The 20692-nt window shown below is 52.2% G+C and overlaps 1 protein-coding gene across 1 annotated transcript in view; it reads right to left on the reverse strand.

Moving 5' to 3' along the window:
- The window catches only part of LOC116567185 (bone morphogenetic protein 8A-like), a 33253-nt gene that overhangs the window by 3074 nt on the left and 9487 nt on the right, over positions 1-20692 (reverse strand). The window contains 5 exon segments of the mRNA XM_032302101.1: positions 5347-5457; positions 6016-6095; positions 6860-7054; positions 15223-15371; positions 15769-15958. Coding sequence (XP_032157992.1) covers positions 5347-5457; positions 6016-6095; positions 6860-7054; positions 15223-15371; positions 15769-15958 — 725 coding nt within the window.

A 20692-nucleotide genomic window follows, 5' to 3' on the forward strand; every position in this document is an offset into this window, starting at 1 on the left:
GGCTGGAGGAAACAGAGTCCCCGCCTATGGAGACAGTGGGACAGATGGCCCACAGAGATCCAACACAGAAGCAGCAGCTGGAAGAAACCTTGGGCCATAGGGGAGGGAGAGATGTTTACCCCTGAGTGTGATCCCGGGCACAGAGATGTTGGGGGATTCCTTTGGGAACAAAGGAGTGGACAGGCACCGTTTCCCTCCCATCCCCCAGCATAAATACACAGCCTGTGGGGAACCCACAATACCCCCCACCTACATTGCCACCCCCCTCCTGCAGCCATGCCCACCTCAGTTCCAGCACCGTGGGTCCCCTCCTGCAGAGAGAGGGTGGTCGCACAAACCTTGCTCCCACCAGCCCCCCTGAGCTTTGGCTGGCCTCGCTTCCTGCAGAGGCCAGTGTTCTCCTGCAGAGCACCAGCACAGCACCCCCCCTCCCCGGCAAACACTGTGTAGCCCACCTCCCATGAGTGTGGCAAACCCACCCCCTCCAGTAGAGTCTTGGCTGGAGCCCAATCAAGGTCGTACCATAAGCACGGTGGTGTGCACACATCCCCACAGGACCCCCAACGAGACTCCTGCCCCAGGCAAAGATGACTACATGCACCAGTCAGGCTGCGCCCCAGCAGATGACTGGGGACAGACAGCAGGTCTTATTATAGGCCCCACACACCAACAAAAGCTGCTCAGGGGACAACACAGGAAGACACCCTGTGGTTTGGTGCTGCTGCGTTTCACAAATGCCTGATGTGACTCCACTCAAGGCTGCCGTGGCCCCAGACTGGCCCTCCACCGCCACAGAGACCAAACACTACCCACAACAGGCAGAGAGAACCATCACGGACAATCAGACTGAAAGAAAAAGCAGCTCAGCCACAACAGCAGGCTGTATCCAACACATATAGGAGACATCCTGTGAGGCATCAGGTTCCAGTGAACAGGGGACACTGTTGTAGGACACTACGGGACCTCTTCTTCAGAAGACCACTACTTATAAGAGTAGGAGACATAGCTGACCTTCCTAACACAGAGAAACAGACACAGAGAGTTAGACAAAATAAGGAGATAAACATGTTCCAAATGAAAGAACAGGACAAAACCAAAGCAAGAGACCTAAGGAAAACAGGTAAATGATATACCTGATAGAGAATTTAAAATAGTGATCAAAATGATCCCATGCTTGCCAAGAATAGAGAATATCAGTGAGACTCCTAACAAAGAGATAAAAGAGGACCAATCAGAGATGAGGGACACAACAAATGACTTTTAAAACACACACACCAGATAGAATAAATAGTAGGCCAGAGGGCTCAGAGAATGACTCAGGGACCTGGAGCACAAGGTAATGGAAAGTAATCATGTTCACCAGGTGAGGGGACAAATACGCAAAATGAGAGTAGACTTTGGGAACTCAGCAACACCATCAAGCATATAACATCTGCATTATAGGGATCCCAGAACAAGCAGAGAAAAGGAGGCAGAATATTTATTTGAGGAAATAACAGCTGAAGAAGTGGAAGGAAGAAACAGAAATCCAGATTCAGAAGGTACTGAGAATCCCCAAACAAAATCAACCTAAGGAGGGCTACACCAAGACACATAGTAATTAAAATAGCAAAAAGCAGTGATAAAGAGATTTTAAAGTAACGAGAGAGAGGGTGCCTGGGTGGCTCAGTGAGTTAAGCCTCTGCCTTCAACTCAGGTCATGATCTCAGGGTCCTGGGATCGAGTCCCATATCAGGCTCTCTGCTCTGCTTCCCCCCTCTCTCTGTCTGCCTCTCTGCCTAATTGTGATCTCTCTCTCTGTCAAATAAATAAATGAAATCTTAAAAAAAAAAAAAAAAAGCAATAAGAGAGAGACAGAGAGGAAAAAAAACAGTCACATACAAGGGAAACCCCATAAGGTTATCAGCTGAGTTTTCAGCAGAAACATCGCAAGCCAGAAAGGAGTGCCGTGATCTCTTCGAAGTGTTGAAAGGAAAAACCTGCAGCCAGGAATAATATTCTATCCAGGAAAGCTATCATTCCAAATAGAAGGACAGATAAAGAGCTTCCCAGAAAACAAAAGTTAAAGGAATTCATGAGCACTAAGCCAGCCCTATAAGAAGTGTTAAGACTTTTTGAGTGGACAGAAAAGACTCTAAAATTAAGAAAAGCAGCACAAAAGCAGTAAAAATAAGTATGTTTATAAAAATCAGTCAAGGGACTCAGAAAATAAAAGGATGTAAAGCAGGACAACATACACCTAAATGAAAAGGGTGGGGGGTTGTAAAGAATGGGCTCATCTTAAACAACCATCAATTTAATATAGACTGCTCTATGCAGAAGATGTTATGTACAAACCTAATGATAACTGCAAATCAAAACCCAGTAACAGATGTGCAAAAATTAAAGGAAAAGGTATCCAAATATGTCACTAAAAAAAGCCACTAGTCATAAGAGAACAAAGGAAGAAAGGAGCAGAGAAATACAAAAACAACTGAAACAGAAGTAACAAAATGGCAATACACACATCCTCATCAGTAATTACTTTGGATGTAAATGGACTAAGGGCTCCAATCAAAAGACTGGGTGATGGAATTGATGCAAAACCAAACCAAACCCATATATATGCTGCCTACATAAGAGACTCATTTCAGATCTAAAGACACCTGCTGTCTAAAGACACAGACTGAAAGTAAAGGGATGGAGAAGCAGTTATGCAAACAGACACGAAAATAAAATCAGGACACCAATACTCATATGCAACAAAATAGACTTTAAAATAAAGGCTGTGGGGTGCCTGGGTGGCTTAGTGGACTAAGGCCTCTGCCTTTGGCTCGGGTCGTGATCCCAGGGTCCTGGAATGGAGGCCCACATCAGGCTCTCTGCTCAGTGGGGAGCCTGCTTCCCTTCCTCTCTCTCACTGCCTGCCTCTCTGCCTACTTGTGATCTCTGTCTGTCAAATAAATAAAATCTTTTAAAAATAAATAAATAAAATAAAGGTTGTAACGAGATAAAGAATGACACTATATAATCATAAATGGAACAATCCAACAAGAAGATAAAACAATTGTTTAAAAGGGTGGGGGGCACCTGAGTGGCTTGGTCAGTTAAGCCTCTACCTTCGGCTCAGGTCATGATCCCAGGGATCTGGGATTGAGCCCTGCATTGGGCTCCCTGCTCAGTAGGGAATCTCCTCCCTCTGCCCCCTTCCCCACTCATGCTCCCTCTCTAATAAATAAAATAAAATCTTTAAAAAGGAAGATATAACAATTATAAATATTTATACACCCACCATGGGAGCACTTGAATACATAAAGCAGTAAATAACAAACATGAAGTAACTGATGATAATACAGTAATATCAGGGACTTTAACACCCCAGTCACATTAATGGATAGCTCATTGGAACAAAATCAATAAGAAAACTGTCTTTGAATGACGCATTTGACCAGATGGTTTTAACATCTATTCAGAACAATGCATTCATACACATTCTTTACAAGTACACAGGGAACATTTTCCAGAGCAGATAACATTAGGCCACAAAAGTAGTCTCAACAAATTACAAAAAGATTAAAGTCCTACCAGATATCTTCTAACCATAACACTCTGAAACTAGAAATCCATCCCAAGAGAGTCTGGAAGGAGCTCAAATACATGGCAGTTAAATAACATCCTATCAAATAGTGAATGTGTCAACCAACAAATCAAAGAGGAAATTTAAGAAATACATGGAAACAAATGAAAAATGAAAGCACAATTGTCCCAGATCTTTGGGATGCAGCAAAATCTGTCTTAAGAGGGAAGTTTATAGCAATATAGTCCTACCTCAAGAAACAAACAAAAATCTCAAATAACCTAATCTTACACCTAAAGGAGTTAAGGAAAGAATAAACAAAACCAGCAGAAGGAAAGAAATAATAAAGACTACAGCAGAAGTAAACAAAGTAGAATTGAAAGAAAGAGACAGGGCACCTGGCTGGCACAGTTGGTGGAGCATGGGACTCTTGATCTTGGGTCTGTGAGTTTGAACCTCATTTTGGGTGCAGAGAATACTTAGTAAAACAAAACAATAGATCAGGTCAAGGAAACCAGGAACTAGTTCTTTGAAAAGATCAATAAAATTAGTAAACATTTAGTCAGACAAAAAAAAAAGAGGAAGCAGACTCAAAATCTGAAGTGAAAGAGGAGTAATAACACCACGGAAATGTAAAAGATCATAAAAGGATATTATGAAAATTATATGCCAGCAAATTGGACAACCTATAAGAAATGAATAAATTCCTAGAAACATATAAACTATGAAAGCTGAAGCAGGAAGAAATAGAAAAGTTGAACAGAGCAATTACCAGCAATGAAATTGAATCAGTAATCGTAAAACACCCAAGAAACAAAAGTCCAAGACCAGAAGGCTTCATTGGTGAATTCTACCAGAAATTTAGAAAGGGGTTACACCTATTCTCAAACTGTCCCAAAAAGAAGAGTGGAAGGAAAACATCCAGATTCATTCTACAAGGCCAACATTATTACCCTGATCCTAAAACCAGAAAAAGACACCACGGGTAAAGAGAACTATAGGCCAATATTGCTGATGAACATAGATGCAAAATCTTCAACAAAATATTAGCACCCTAAGTCCAACAATACATTTAAAAAATCATTCACGATGATTGAGTGGAATCTACTCCCTGGACGTGACGGTTGTTCAATATTCACGAAGCAGTCAATCTGATACATCAATAAGAGAAAGGGATAAAACCATATAATCATTTCAATAGGTTTTTCAGCTTGTGAAGGTACCCCGGCCACAGCACCCAAAGCCATACCGTCCGTGGAAAGCACAAAGGGAAAAAGCGCCGGCAGGGAGGTGAACAGGGGAGACCGGAGCCCAGCAGCTCAGCGAGGCACACCTGCGCCCCTCCCTGCACACGCACACAGCAGGCGGCTGAGCACACGTGCGTGTCACTCATGTGCACACGGTGATGTGTGTGTTCGGAGCACATGGGCCCCAGGAGGGATGCACGACTGTTAACGCAGGTGTCGTGTGTCTGACCATGAGCAAGCATGTCTTGTAAATCTGGGTACCCACATACTGTCTGTGGAGTCCTCACACGTGTGTGTGCAGTGCACAGAGGTTGGTGTGCACCAGCAGTCAGGGTAAGTCGGGTATATGCATGTTGAGGTGCATAGGCGTCTAGACGGCCATACAGGCACCCGTTTCCCTCCAGGCGCGGGCCATCCCTGCTCATGTGTACAGGGAAGGTTCTGGGCAGAGAGAGCCCCCTGACCCCCTGGCAGGGGCTTCCATTCACCGGGCCGTGCCAACCCCCGTCCCCGGGAGCCGGACCAGACAGACGCAGTACTGACCAGGGACTGCAGGATGGCGTGGTTGGTGGCGTTCATGCACGAATCCAGTGGGAACGAGCACTCCCCCTCACAGTAATAGGCCGAGTAGCCTTGGGGAGCAATGACCCAGTCCTGGGGGTGTAAGGGGAGAAGGTGAGTCCCATCCAGATGCCCCCTCCTGAGCTCCTGAATCTAGCACCCGGCACAGGACGGCTCGGGGCTGCCCCGCACCCAGCCCCCAGCCCCAGGCCAGTCAGCCAACCCCAGGGTCCCTTCAGACAGGCTCCCCCAAGAGGCTGGGCACTCTCAGCAGGTGGGGCTGGGCACAGCTCTGTCCCCCTCATGTGCAGTCAGCCCGGGCCTTGTCCTCCCCACCTGCCCCTACCGCCCACGCCGCCTAGAGCTGCAGTCCCAGCAGGTGCACAGGCGCACTGCCCACCATGGCCTCCGTTTCCCTGTTGCAGATCTGACCTGTTAGGGCTGAGGATTCAAACTATCCCTCTTTTCACGGTTTTTACCAAGAAGCACTTCTCACAATAAAAGTAAGATATTCTCCCTTCAGAAAACACAGAAGAGCCTAATGCATGAGAAAATGAAAATCACCCATAATTCTACCTCCTCCTGGAGCTACACTTAGGATCTTTGGGTGGGGACCGTCATTTAAGAAGAAGGAGGATAGTCAGAAATTACCAGCCAGCCAAGGTCCTGGAAGCTGACGTAGAGCTCATGCCGCCGGCAAACCTGCCGGCCATGGGTGCCGTGAACATCGTCTGCAGGGACAGAAGCACAGGTCTTTTCTGGGGTTCCTGCTCACGCAGCTACCCCTGGGGGCTCCCAGGGCAGGGACACCCCACTGGGTACATTTGTTGAATAAATGAAGAGGAATTAAGGCATGTGGTGTCATAAAGCCCATCCTGCAGCTCTGCTGGTGCCCTGACCCAGCTCGAGAAACCCATGGCTTCAGGTGGCTCCTGATAGCTAGAGTAACCCTGCACTGAGCCCAGCCTCCTTTGACTTCCAACCTGTGGCCCCCGAGGCGCCAAAGCACAGGGCAGGGGGCCCCAGGCCATCAGGCGGCTCCTCATCTGCAGAGACACCTCCTGACCTCCTCCGACTGCTCCTGCCACACCCGTTCCACCGGGTTGAGTGGCTCCATGGAGGCCAAAGGCTGACTCCCCGTGGAGGGCAGGAGGGCAGGGCAGGCCCACCCCGATCCTGAGGGACTCGGTCCGGTGGGGAGACCTTCACATAAACAACTGTGGGTCCTCAGGGTCCCCAGGGGAGACCTGAGAGCCACCAGTGCCTGGAGGAAGGGGCACCTGGTGCTGACAGACTTCTGGCAAAAGCCCTGGTGAGCCAGAGGAGGTCTGAGAAGGCGCTTCTGGGTGGCAGGGACAGGGAGGGCACATGAGGCAAAGGAGGTGTCCGGAATGTGCTAGAGGGTGAGCACAGGCTTGAACCTACAGGCGGTCTGGAGGGTTTTGTCCCTTGGAGCTGTTCTGGGGCCCAGCCCAAGGCCCGTCCTGGACCTCACCAAAAATCCCTGGGAGTCTGTTCGCGTGCGGCAGCTCGTTGGTTTTCTTCGGCAGCCTCCTCTTCAGGGGCCTGGCTGCCCGAGGGGCTCGGATGGGACTGGGGTTTGCCCTGAAAAAAGTGACCAGGAAAGGCTGCTTGGAGCGCGGTGCCCGTTGCCCCAGCAGACCGGCCAGGCCAGGATCCACGCTGTGCCCTGGGATGGAGACAGGAGAGAGTGCGGTCACTCGCAGGCAGGGCCGGGCACGGGGGACAGCGGGGACCCTTCCACTAGAGCCTACACGGGCTCTGGCGCATAGAGGCGGAGGGCCTCAGTTTCCTCATCTGGAGACCCAAGAGAAAAGGTCCGAGGGAGACAGGGGAGGGGGGCCTTGCCAACACAGGGTCGTCATTTGTGACAGTGGTCAACACTGCCATCTGTGAAGCCCTTAACTGGTTTGAGCGACTCCCACTTGTGACCTTGTGTGTCTCCACAGTAACCTGGACCACATGTCTCATGGAGAAACTTTGGAGCCACACCACCAGGGGAGCACAGAACCATGGTTCCCACTGCTGTCTGAGAGCTTCAAGCCAGAGTTCTCCCGCCCACCCCATACTTTCGGAGGACTCGATGGATTGTGCCCCAGCAGATGGGAGCAGCTGCCAGGACATAGCGAGGGCTTGTTCTGTCTGCTGCTTCCAAGAGCAGGGCCTTAAGTGTCCCCCGATGCCCACAAATAGGACACCGGGGGCAGCAGGGCAGCGACATCAGGGCAAAGTCCCAGAGCTGGGGTTCAGCCCATGTCTAATTCCAGACCCCAAGATCTTACTCATTTAAGGAGATAACCCCAGGTTTGTGGGTCAAAAAAGAAAAGACTGTGGGTCTGGCTAGGTAGAAGGATGCCCGTGAAAATGGGATTTGGCTCCAAAGCTGCTTAAAGATGAGGATGCCTTAAGAAACACAGACATGGGGCGCCTGGGTGGCTCAGTGGGTTAAAGCCTCTGCCTTCGGCTCAGGTCATGATCCCAGGGTCCTGGGATCGAGCCCCACATCGGGCTCTCCGCTCAGCAGAGAGCCTGCTTCCTCCTCTCTCTGCCTGCCTCTCTGCCTACTTGTAATCTCTGTCAAATAAATAAATAAAATCTTAAAAAAAAAAAAAAAAAAGAAACACAGACATGATCCCTGGAAATGTTGACTCTACCAATAAAACTAACTTCCTGTACCTTTTTGTATTTCCAAAGGACCTCCTAATTTTTTAACCATTTATTTATTTATTTTGGTTGGGGAGGGGCAGAGGACAAGGGGAAAAGAATTTCAAGCTGACTCCCAGCTGAGCATAGAGACCCGGGTGGGGCTTGATCCCATGACCTTGAGATCATGACCTGGGCCAAAACCAAGAGTGAGGCAGGCTTCTCAACTGACTGAGCCACTAGGCTCCCTGCCTCTGATTTTTTAATTGTCCAAGTAATACAATAGCAACTGTAAAGTAACCTTCGAGAAAAAAAAAAAAAGATCCCTCTGAAATCTCTCCACACTACAACACAGCATTTTCATATTTCTGGAATATTTTTATGTCAATTAAAGTTTTACACAATGGTGACCATGAATGTCTATATATTTTTTTCAACTTTTTCACAAAAACATGTTCACTGCTGTTTAAATGTCTCCACAATGAGCATTTCAAATGTATAAAATCCTTTGAGAAAATACACCATATTTAGATATTAGCTTCACTTTAAACACGTCAGTTATTTCCTGGCTTCCACTGTGAAGACGAGAGTGCCACAGACCCCTTCATTTTCTCTTCCTGTGGAATTTTCTTAAACAGCAGGAGAGGATTACTAACTCAGTTTTATGCTTCATAACATGCAGAGCCAACTGTTCCCCTTCCGTGTCCCTGTCCCCTCTAACTGACCACCCTGACACACACACACATATGTATAGAAACACATGCATTTATCATACAGTATACAGACGTCCACATGTACAAATACCTATGTTTGCTCCATTAGTGGGTCTATTATGAGTCATTGGGATACATCACAGGTCAAGGGCATTGCCTGCCCCACCCACAGTGTGCTCGGCTGGTAAAGGTCAGTCCTTCAATAGCTATGCTGTAGGCCCATGTCCTTGGGCCAAGTTGACTGAACAACGAATCAATCCAGAGACCGAACTCTGACCTATGACATCACCTGCCACACACAAATGCCCTGGACCCATTAGAGCCTCACTTGGAACAATCCTGCTGGACAGGAGGTCAGCAGCAGCAGGAGCTGACCCTGGAAGGAGCCCAGAGAGAAGCCATTCGGAAGAGTTTGGGTCACAGCAAGTCAGCCACGAGGAAGCAGCAGAACCTAAAGGACACGGAGCCACGAGACACATATATGGCCTGTGAGCAGAGGGGCAATGCCAGAGGCCACGAGGAGCCCAGAGTGGATGGGAGCAGGAGGGTGACTGTCGTTAACATGGCACATGGAGTGGAACTCCATGACCCTGTCCTGTCCCTGTTTCCTGGAGAGAACTGGCCACCGAGGAGCCAGGGAGGGCAATCTCGTCTGAGGCTGTGTTCACTATTCACTTTCCTTGTGCACCCATCTGATCAAGGATCTTCTTGGGGTTTCCCGGTGGCAGAGAATGGGCTGCAGGGAAGGCCTGAGCTATCTAGCTGGTGATGCCCTAGGCTGCCCGGCACTGGAAGGCTGCCTTCTAGAAAGGCAGAGGTGGGAGCCTCTGGGGCCCAGGGTCCCTGCCTCTATACCTGACCTTGTGAGGGTGCTGGCAGGCCCCTTTGCACTTGACAGGTGTGTGCAGCCATGCTTGAGAGCGTGGGCCACATTGTGGCCTTTCCCCTTCGGCCTGATGGAATATGCTGCTTCTCTGGGCCAGGGGCACCCATGAGTCCTCCAGCCTCTCCCCACTTCTCAGTCTGCTCCATCAGCGCCCAGAGGTCTTGCCAGCTCGCCAGCCCCATCCTGTCCCGGGGCAGGTGCTCAAGGCCTCATTCACCCACCCCCAAACTGTGCCAGGCCTAGATCACTCCCGCCTCTCCCCCAGGCCTCCTGCTCTGGGCGCCATCTGGCTCTTTCCCACAGACCCGGCCCCACTTCAGCCTGTGGTCACGGAGGTGACCATGTGCCAGGCTGAAGGACAACCGGGGTGCCTGTCTGAACCCTCGGAGAATCCCAGCTATGGATCCAGTCTGCTTTTGTTCCCCTGCTTACTTCATCATGGGAGAACGAGGAACTCAACCCTCCTCCTTCTTCCTACCATCTTCACACATCTCACTGTCCGCTCCTGGGGAGCTCTGCCTGTCCACACTGCTGCTGGAAAACTGATGCCCAGGGCCAATCAGGTTCCCTCTGCAGAAGCCCCCAAATGTGCCCCACTATCCATCCACTTGTTGCCCTCCCATTCCACACCCAACCCCGTCATGGTCCCTGGCCACTAAACCCCACCCCTCAGGCTGCCCCTCGGGAGCGGTGTCCGCATCCCTCCATTCCAGGAACTGGCCCTTCCTTCGGGGTGAGGCTCCAAGGAGGCCTCCCTGAAAGGCCTTCCTTCACCAGCTAGCATCTCCAGTTCTCGCCCACCTGCTCTGATGGTTGTGTGCCCTTGAGAGCTACGCTGAGAATGTGCCTTGTACTCTGTGTCAGGTTTTTTTTTTTTTTTTACCTCACACACACGTACACATCTGGACTTTTTTTTTTTTTACCTCACACACACGTACACATCTGGACTTGCACATGGCTGCACGGGCATGTGTATGAACCCATTATGTTCAGGAGGAAACACCCCACGGCCTCTCTTGTAACTGTTCATCCTCGCCATGAAAATAGGATCCTGGGCTTGGGTCCATTTCCATTAAAAGAGGAGGCGGATGCAGATCTCATCACTGCGGGTGAGCAGACGGTCACCATTTCCCCCAGGGGCTGTTTTTCTCCCACAAAGACTTGTCTATAGTAATTCGAGGGGACAGTGAGGGAGTAGTGACAAAAGGCCGGTCTAGGGCTCCACAACAGGCAGAAAGGGTCTGAGTGTCCTGGGCGACAAAGGAATCCCATGCCTGAGGATGAGAAAACCCAGAAATCTGTCTTAGGTTTCTAGAACCCCTCCTACCACAAGCCGCAGCCTTCGACAGCACACAGGGGGATGGCTGTTCAACAGGGGAACCTTGTCACTGTGTTGCCAGTCCTCTGGCTCAGCAAGACGACCTTGCTGTCGTTCCAGACACATCTATCGAGCCACGAGGAGGAGGACATGCAGGGAGGAAGAGGGGAGGCTGCAGGGACACAGAATTTAACCAGAGGACGGAAGGCCCCAGAGGAAAAGTCAGAGGGGCCGCAGGAAGACAAGCTCACCCGAACAGCATCCCCCAGGTCACGGGGCGTACGGTGCTGGCAAAGTGGGGCCTTGGGGGTATGGGGGTGGTCACGCCTTCCTCACCATCCCCCACGTTTCCTGACTCATTCACAAGGGGAGGCCCTTCTGTCCCGTGGGCTCATTCGAGCTGCACACAATGTCATGTAAACAGCACAGTGAGGAGGGCGTTCAAAGCGCCTGACGATGGTATGAGACCATTCTGGGAAGTACAGAACAAACAAGATAAAGGGCTCCGTTCTTCTTTGGCTTTTAATTAAAGCCATATCCCTCTTGGCAGAATAGTCTGGCGGTGGGAAAGCTGGTCAGACAGCAAGCGCCATGGAGAGAGGTGACCAGACCTCCTCTGGTTTCCAATGAAACCCACCCTCTGTGACCGGGGCTTCCTTCCCAGCTCAGGCTGCCACCTGCTGTGTGGGTCTGAGGTTTGGGGACAGGGCAAAGGGCTGCCCGAGCTCTTTCTGACGTCGTCCACCATCAGGCCATCCTAGAGTTCGATCCGCGTGGGGCCTTTCTTCCCGTGCACGTGGAACACAGCCTTCTTGAGGATGGTTTTGTCCGCACAGCACCCTGGTCAGCGGCCCAGTGCATTTCTCCAAGACGTGGGGTCCCTTGTCCTTGGTGTGGCGTTGCATGGTGACCACCGTTCTGGCCTTGGTGCTGGACACCAAATCCATGGCTCCCTCCGGGCCACTCCCCTTCTTTCTGGGGGTGACCCGGTTAGCCTGTCACCAGACAGGAAACCTGCACGGCTCTCAGTATGGTGAGGTGGAGGTGTCCCCTCGAATTACTATAGACAAGTCTTTGTGGGAGAAAAACAGCCCCTGGGGGAAATGGTGACCGTCTGCTCACCCGCAGTGATGAGATCTGCATCCGCCTCCTCTTTTAATGGAAATGGACCCAAGCCCAGGATCCTATTTTCATGGCGAGGATGAACAGTTACATCCGGGCTGATGTAGTTGCTGGGCAGGAGCGGGATTCCTATGCCCCAGGTGGCGCACATGCCATCCTCGTGTTCAAGAGCTGCCCGTGTGATGATCCGGGCCCTGGGGTCACCCACACACTTGGCTTTTTCACCTTCCTCTGGCTGCACCATGAGATGCTCAATTCATTTCTCATATTTTTCCCTCTGGATGATGGTTGTGTTGATGGATGTGATGATGGATGTCCAGTGTTAGGAACCTGGACATCTTCGGGGGCAGACTTGCCCACACCCGCAGCTTCGTCCGCCTCCAACCATGGAGGTTTCTGCAGCTTTGCTCGTGGGCACGTTGGAACTCCTGGCGCTTCTTCTGAAGATAAGGTTTCCTCCGCAGTGGGCCTTCCACCCTTTCACCAAAGCAAACGTGGCCAAGATGGCAGCTCTGGAAGACGGAGATCCCGGAGAAAGTCCCTCACCTCTCCACACTGGCTCTGGAGGGCTATGTGGCCTCCTGCAAGTACCTGATGGGGGTGCCTCCCTCCTGTACCAGGGTCCTGTAGGCTGTGGGCCTGTAGAACAGGGCCCCGCCCCCGCACCCCCCCAACCCCCGTTGCGGATGCACTCCCTCAGGGAGCCCTGGGAAGGTAGCCCCAGCCCCAGCGGGACAGGTACTGGGTGCTCGCACAGCAAGTTCTCCCCTGCATCGGAGCCGATGATATGGGGGACTGGCTTGGTCTCCAAGAGAACGCCCAGCCTAAAGTCGTCCACCCCCACATCGCTACTTCCTTGACATGTGTCTTGAGCAGCCCCTTTATCAGGTTCTCTGGAATCCTACAGAGCCCAAAGCCACGACCCTGAGCTTGGTGCTGTCAGAGATGTGCACGGAGTCCGTGTAAAATCTGGAGAACTGATGGAGGGCTGCCATCCTGTGCTCTGCCTCCGGCTCCAGACCTGGTGGGGACTGACTGACTGCTAGAGCTGCCGCATCAGAGAACAGGGAGGGCACACAGGGTGGTGACGCGGGGACAAGGTGACCCCCGACATCCTGGGAAGCATCATGCCTCCCACCCTGTGGGATCTGAACCCAAGACCCTGCGCCTGATGGGGAGAGAGCCATGCCTGCAGAGGCCCCGTGGTAGTGTCTGTGAGGGACTGACCCTGAGCCCTCAGGCTGGCCAGAAGGCCTCCTTCTACACCCCAGAACCCCCATGGGAAGGAAAGACGCTCCACATCACCCCTTCTGGGCAGCCCTCTCCATGGGGGAGGCCCCAGGGTTCTGGACCGTCCCCTTCCTTCTCCATCCACACCCCTGCCCAGGAGACCTGCTCTGGTTCCAGCCTCTCAAGCCACTTAGATGTGGGCGCTTCCCACCTGTGCCCCAGCTCTCACCTGTCCTAGCTGACTCTCCATCTGGACGTCAACCAGGGCTCTCAATAACATCGCTGCCGAAAAAGGGCTCCTGGTTTGCTCCCTCAAGCCTGCCCATCTACTACTTTAACTCAGGCAGAAAAATATAAAGATTCTATTAAAAATGGCCACTGGCTCAATCCACGTTTTCCATCATTCCTCCTCTATCCCCTCTTGTCCATTTCTGCTGCTACCAACCAACAAGCACGTCTCCACTCTCCCCTGCAGCTCGTGGCTCCAGTTGCTCTGACTTTGCTCTTGTCCCCCTTAGACTACTGCAGGGGGACAGGTCCTTTGTTGGACACACACACTAAGTTTTTATTTTACAACAGCTGACATTTACAGAAAAACCGCAAGGACAGTACAGACAGTTCCCAGATACTCAGGCCCGTTTCCCCGGGAAATGCCAACATTGACATTAGCACTGTGCACTTGTCACAACTAAAGGACCAACACTAAGTCTGAGGATAAACTAAACACGATGTATTCGGACCTCACTGGTCTTCCCCAGTGTCCTTTCTCTCCTCCAGGGTCCCATCCTGGATCCCACACGGCATTCCGTTGCTACAACTGCTTAGGCTCCCCGGGCTGTTACAATCTCTCAGACTTTCTTTGTGTTTGACGACCTGGACAGTTTTGAGAAGCACTCGTCAGGCATCTGTAGCAGTTCCTTCGATTTGGGTTTGTCTGATGTTTTTCCCACGGTCAGGTGGGGTTCTGGGATGAACGAGATGAAGGGCCCTTCCCATTCCATCACGTCAAGGGGACACAGCAGGTGCAGGACATTCCTATGAGCCTTGGTCACCTGCTAAGTTAGTGCCATCAGCTTTCTCCTCTGTGAACTCACTTCGCTTGCCCCGTCCCCACTGTACTTAGGGAAAGCCTAATTCACTAAGCACCGGGGTAAGTGATGCCCTCCTCCAGGGGCTGTCTCAGAGGGCTCTTTTCTAAAAACCTGACTCAGATCCCGTCATCCTCCATTGCTATGAAATACAGGGAGCCACCCTGACACGGGGCCTCGGTTCACCCACACTCAGAATGTGCCCTGCAGCTCTCAGTCTCCTCTCCCACCTCGCCCCTGCCCGCCCAGCTCCAGCCATGGCGGCCCCTTGCTGTAGCTCAGATCTACCATCCCGTGCCCACTTTCTGCCTCTCCCTCCCCCACTCCACTGCCCGCGATGAAGGAGGTTCTCCCCCAGCTGCCTGGGGAATGAATGAAGATGTGAACCCTCGTTCTACAGAGGAGGACACTGAGACCCTGAAGGTAAGTACCCTGCCAAGCTCACCGGGTTAGAGTGCTGAAGAGCTGGGATTCAAACCCAGGCCTCTCTGCTCCGAGTCTGAGGGTGTAACTGCCTCCCTTCGGCCCTGCCCAGTATGGACACGCCCACATACACGGCTGCTCTTGGGGAGGGACAACATGGACTCTCTCTTAGTGACTGAAATGTTGGTTCTGCAAAAGGAGAGGAGGGAGACCAGCGTGGTAGGGGCTCCCGCTGTGGGTACCGTGGCTTCTGCACTGCAGTGAGCACCCAAAGTGGTTAGGGGATTATCACCCCAGTCGCTGGCTGAGAGAGGCCAGGCCTCCAGGGCCAAAGGAGGTGGTTACAGCTGGCTCTGTGCCAGCAGCACTGAAGAACCCCCAGGAGAAGGTCTGCTGCCCAACCCTGAGCCTTACCATCATCCATTTCCACATAGAGGCGGAGCGCCAGGTCCTTGTTCCGGCTCAACAACCAGCGGTCACTGGCTGCTGTCACATCCAGCACCAGCCAGCTCTCGTCCCCAGCTCGGAGCGTCTGAAGATCCAAAAACAACAAGTCAGACTCCCTGTGGACATGAAAAAACAATTAACTGAGGGCCGGCACAGCTGCCTTTGCCTTTCCAGTGCCCACCCGGGGGACGCTGTGTGGGGCACCTATCCTGCTTGGCTTGGGGTGGGCGCCCCGTGTGCCTTCTCTCACTGTATGTACTGCACAAAATGCTACTGGGCCCAGCAGGGGTGTGGAAACCAAGGCTCGGGAGCTCAGTGACCTGCCCATGGTCCCACAGCCGGGACAGCATGGCAGGGATGTGAAGCAGGACCTATGTTGGGCCTGACATGAGGCCTTGGCCAAATATCCTTCTGCCTCTGAGGGTGTACTCCCCAGGCAGCTCCCCTTCTGTCCTCTGGGAAGTGTCCCCTCCTCGGCCAGGCTTCATCAGGAGGCAGCGTGAGGGTAGGCACCTGTTGGACTGCTCCCTGACCACCTGGAACATGCTGACGTGCAGGGTCCTGTTGAGCAGGTGGGCGCTGGCCAGCTTGTAAATCCGGAACTCGGCGGCTGTGACTGCCTCGCCCTCTGGGATCTGGGTCAGGTCGAAGCGGAACTCCTTCCAGTGGGGCTCCTGGTAGCCCAGGGTGCGGTCACGCTCCACTGCGAGATAGAGTGGGGCCGTCGGTCACTTGTGCTCTGGACAGAGCTGGGGCTGGGGGAGATGGGGCCCCGGGCAGCCTGGGTGGGGACGGCTCCCTCCTTTGCAAGGGGACTTGCTCCCAAGCTCTGTCTCCTGGTGCTGAGAAGGCATGGCGGGTCAATCGCTGAGGTGTCCGGCACAGGGCCCAGCACACCATGGTGCCAGCAAGAGCTGCCTCTGCTTCTGACCCCCAAACCCCAAACCCAGCCTGCCCCACCCATCCCCTGCTGGCTCTGGGACCCAAGGATGGGACCTGAGGGCACGTCCCTCCTCTGGGAAGACTGACATCAGACCCAAGGCAGAAACAGGCCACAGAGTGGACAGGGACAGAGCTGAGTACATTTTTGAGGCCGGGGATGTGCAGAATCTGCCGATGTGTGTGCATGGAAGCCTGGGGGAGAGGGAGTGTTTGCAACTGACCCTGGAGCTGGGCCTCAAGGGCTGAGAGTGGATGTGCCCCCATGCCAAGGGAGGACACTGCAGAGGAATGGCCCAGCCTGAAAAAAGGCCTAGGGCTGAGGAATAGACAGCACAGGCAGGGAAAAGAACAGCCACAAACACAGCGAAAGACAAAGGATGGCAGTTCCTGTTTGGTGACAAGGTGAGGGAAGAAGGAGTTCAGAGGGAGACCTGGAAAGGAATAAGAAGAAGCAAAGTAGGAGTGACAGCGCCTGGTGACACCTGGTCAGGTCCCAGGGAAGCTGGACGGTCCCATGATGGGTGGGATCTGAGCAGGCTTCCTAGGAGAGGTGCCACCTGAACTGGCCCTGAAGGATGGGACGGAGTCCTGTGGGGTGGAAAAGGTGGCAGGGAAGCCGTTCTAGGCAGAGGGGACCTTGGAGGCACAGGTGTGCATGCAGGGTGGGGGCATCCACAGGTCAGTGCTGTGGGGGACCGGCCCTGAGTCTAGCTGTGGTCTGACTCTGGAGGGCTGGAATTCCAGCCTGGGAGCACCGGCTGTACATCTGGCCAGCGGGGTTTAGGGTTCTGGGCAGCAGGGGGGCGATGTGGTTTGAAGCGGGGGTGGAAGATAGGCGTGAAGGGGAAAGGGATGCAGAGGCTGTAGGGGAGCCAAGGCGGGGCTGGTCTGTCTGGGCCGGAGGCTGGGGTGGCGAGTCAATCCCACATCCCCCCGCTGCCCGGAAATGCCCAGGACGGTATATTTAGTACCATCCCACTTTAGTCTCCTGTCACTGTCAAACGCCCCAAATCTGTTTCCAGAAAGCAGGGGCGGGAGCCACCCAGCACCTTCCCCCAAACCCAACACTGAGATTTTAATGACATGTCTGTGAGTCTTTTTAAAAACTCTCTCTCTGGCTTCTGGTGTCTGTGACCACAAGTCACCAAGCTGGTGGCAGAGGCGGATGTGGGGAACGCTTCCTGTCCTCGCAGTGGGGACCGGGTCCAGAGAGGGACAGGCCAACAGCTGGGCTGGGTGGGGCCAGTGGACACACCCAGTGGTAGGACAAGGTGGGCTTTTCCTTCCCAGAATGCAGTGGCGAAAAAAGACAACGGCCAGGCTCCACCAGGTTGGCGAACACGCGGCACATGTGCAGCCGGGAGCCGGCTGCTTTAGGGGCGGTAACCCGGGGAAGGACCCATGTGCTCCCACACACGTGGAAAGCGAGGACTGCAGGGCTCTGGTCCCACACCCGGGGATGCGGGCCACAAGTATTGCCACATGCGTCCTCTCCTCCCTACAGACATTCCCACATGCACAGCTTTGGTGACAATTTCTGTGGATTCAGGGGCCGCACAGACCACCTCTGCTCCGTGGCCGTATAAGAATCCTGGATGTGCAGAACGCCCCAGGTCGAGGCTGCTGGCTGTGACAGGGTATGGCCCAGAGTAGGAAGGAAGGTGGCTCTGTCCCACCCTTCACCTGACTCCTCACAGAGCCTCCAACCCAGATCCGTGAACACATATCTCCTCCCAAGGCTGTGGGGCTGGCGCGCGGGTGGGGCCGCAGGCTATCTCGTTCCGCAGGCCTGCGGCTGATTTCCTGTCGTATCTGGGGGCCGAGGGGACAACCCACAAATCTGCCAGCTCCATTGGGGGACCACGTTCTAGGGACTCCCTCCCTTGCTGACTTGGGGGTCCATGTGTGTAGGGTCAGGGGAGTCTTGTGCACCTGAACTGAACCCGGTTCCAAGCTTCCACCCTATGTGTTTGTGAAATCGATGAACCACCCAGTAGCTCAGCACAGGAAACTGCCTGCCCTGGCTGTTCCAGGCAAGCACCAGAAGCCAGGACGTTGTGAGGAAAGTGATGCTTTTCATCAGAAATTGTTAAAACTTCCTGGGATAGAGCATTATGCTAGACATGACTGTAACTGACCAAAGGGGAGTGGCCCCTCTCTCTATGCTGGAACCTGTAGAAGTATAGCTTTCCAGCAGTTGCTTCTGTGAATTAGAAAAGTTTTCTTTTCTTTTAGGAGGTAAGGGACAGAGGGAGTGGGAGTTGTATGCAGGCTCCATGCTGGATCTCACAACCCCGAGATCATGACCTGAGCTGAAGTCAAGAGTCTTAACTGACTTAGCCAACTGAGCCACCCAGGTGCCCCAGAAATAGTATTTCTCAAAAGCTGGTGCTGAGGAATAGTACGATCTGGATTTGCCCCTGCAGTAGCTCCTGGGCCACCTGCCCCTGCTTTTGTCACTAACATAGCACTGAGAAGTATAGGTCCTCTGGCCTGTAGCTCAGGCTTCTGATCCCAGACCTGAGACTATCAGTGACCAGATACTTTCTCCGGCCTCAATCTTCTCATCTGTGAACTGGAGATACTAGGAGTCTTTCCACAGAGGGGCCTGAAAGGGCTTTGGGAGAGGCAGGCATTATCAGGTAGGTAGGACTGATGGCCATTCCATAGGAACAGGAGTTGAGAAGGAGTGCAGGCCTCCAATTTTCTCACTTCATCCCTCTATCAAAGTGATAACCTCCTGCCAGCACCAGTAGAACCTTCATGTGTGAATCTCGGGAGCCCAGAGGAAGGAGAAGGAGACTTTCAATTTTCTTTTTCTAAATAAGAGTTATGGAACGAAAGGTTATGTAACATAAAAATATATTAATTCAACTGAAAGGCATTTGGATGGTTTCCTTTTTATTTGCCTGACCTTTGTCAAGGCATTTGATCCTCTGGGCCTCATATCCACATCTGCAAAATGACCATTTGATACAGGGTCCATTGAAACTGCAAAAGGCTATGTTTTCTACTGGAGTAGGTACTTGGTTCTGGTCCAGCAAATGCTTCTAACATATCACACAGGAGCATTTCCTTCTTTCCCACCTTCATGCCAAGCCTCCACTTTCCCAAGGTCTGGAATCTCCCAAAGATGCCCAGGCTCAGAAAAGCAGCCCCTCAGAACCACCACTGAGGCTGTTCTGGCTCAGGCACAAAATAGAAACTGACCCTTTATGAAAGTGCTGAATATTCCAGAACATCAGAGCTCTAAGGACAGAGGTCACCACCCACAGTCTCCTTACACTTTTATACACACACAGAGATGGAACCCAGGGATCCGGACTCCCATCTGGGTTGCTCCACTACATCAGGCTGGACCTTCACCATCTGATGTTGAAAGGACGGCATAAAAATCCAGCTGGAAGTGGACTGCTGCTGCCTTCCACCCTCTGCCATTGTTGATGGTCTGCAGAGGGAATTTATGGGAAAGGCCAAGGTCTGTGCAATGTGACTTCTTGGGTTTTCCCAGTAATTTTTTTTTTTTTTTTTTTTTTTTGCTACTGCTTATGGGTTTGGGAAGTTCATTTCCCAGTCCCTGGCAGATTTGGCTAGTCTGAAGGAGGAGTGGGTGCTCCCCTCCTGGCCTATGTTCTGGATCCCGGCCATCAGAGCTATGTCTTGTCAGGAATCCTCTCCCTGGGGTGGCTCTGGGGGAACCACTGATGCCTGGGGCAAGATTTCCAGGTAGTCAATTATTTCTTCCATCTGCAACATCTGGGGTGAGGATTCCTAATTGGTGGTGGGGGGTTGGGGGAGGGTAGTCCCATAATTTCATCTTTGACCATATGGGAAAAGACTCCTGACTATACATGCTCAGGATGCTTTCTATAAACCCTCAATCTTCCCATTCATTTTTCCTGGTGACATCCAGGAGAATTAATTCATTTGCTCCTACACATTTGAAAGCAGTGCTTACTGTATGCAGATCAGTATGGAGGCACTAGGGAAACCAGAGCTGGGGACACAGAGGGACCCCCCCCTCCACCCCCAAGGAATCTGCAGTGCGTGTGGAAGTAGCAAACAAGGTGATTTTATGTGAGTGGCTATAAAGGATGTCAAGGGAGGGGTGGGACTGGGGATAATGCAGGAAGGGTGTGTGGGAGTCACTTGATGCTTTTAGCTTTATTTTGAAATAATTTTAAGTGATTTAGATTTAGAGAACAGTCTTTGCTAGAATAGTACAGAGACTTCCCCATACTCTTTACCCAGCTTCCCCTAATGATAACATCATGTGTAACTAAGCCACAGCCTAATTATCAAAACCACAAAAGTGATATTGGTACAAGGCTATTAACTACAGTCTTTTCTAGAATTTTGCCATGTTTTCCACTATTTATCTCTTCAATGTTCCCGACTTCCATCCAGAGCCTCACACTGCATTTAGCTGTTAGGTCTCCTGAGACTCCTCTGGCCTGTAACAACTGCTAAATCTTTCCTTTTCTTTCATGAAATT

The sequence above is a fragment of the Mustela erminea genome, chromosome 10 (genome assembly GCF_009829155.1).
Source record: "Mustela erminea isolate mMusErm1 chromosome 10, mMusErm1.Pri, whole genome shotgun sequence".
NCBI classification, from domain to species: domain Eukaryota; kingdom Metazoa; phylum Chordata; class Mammalia; order Carnivora; family Mustelidae; genus Mustela; species Mustela erminea.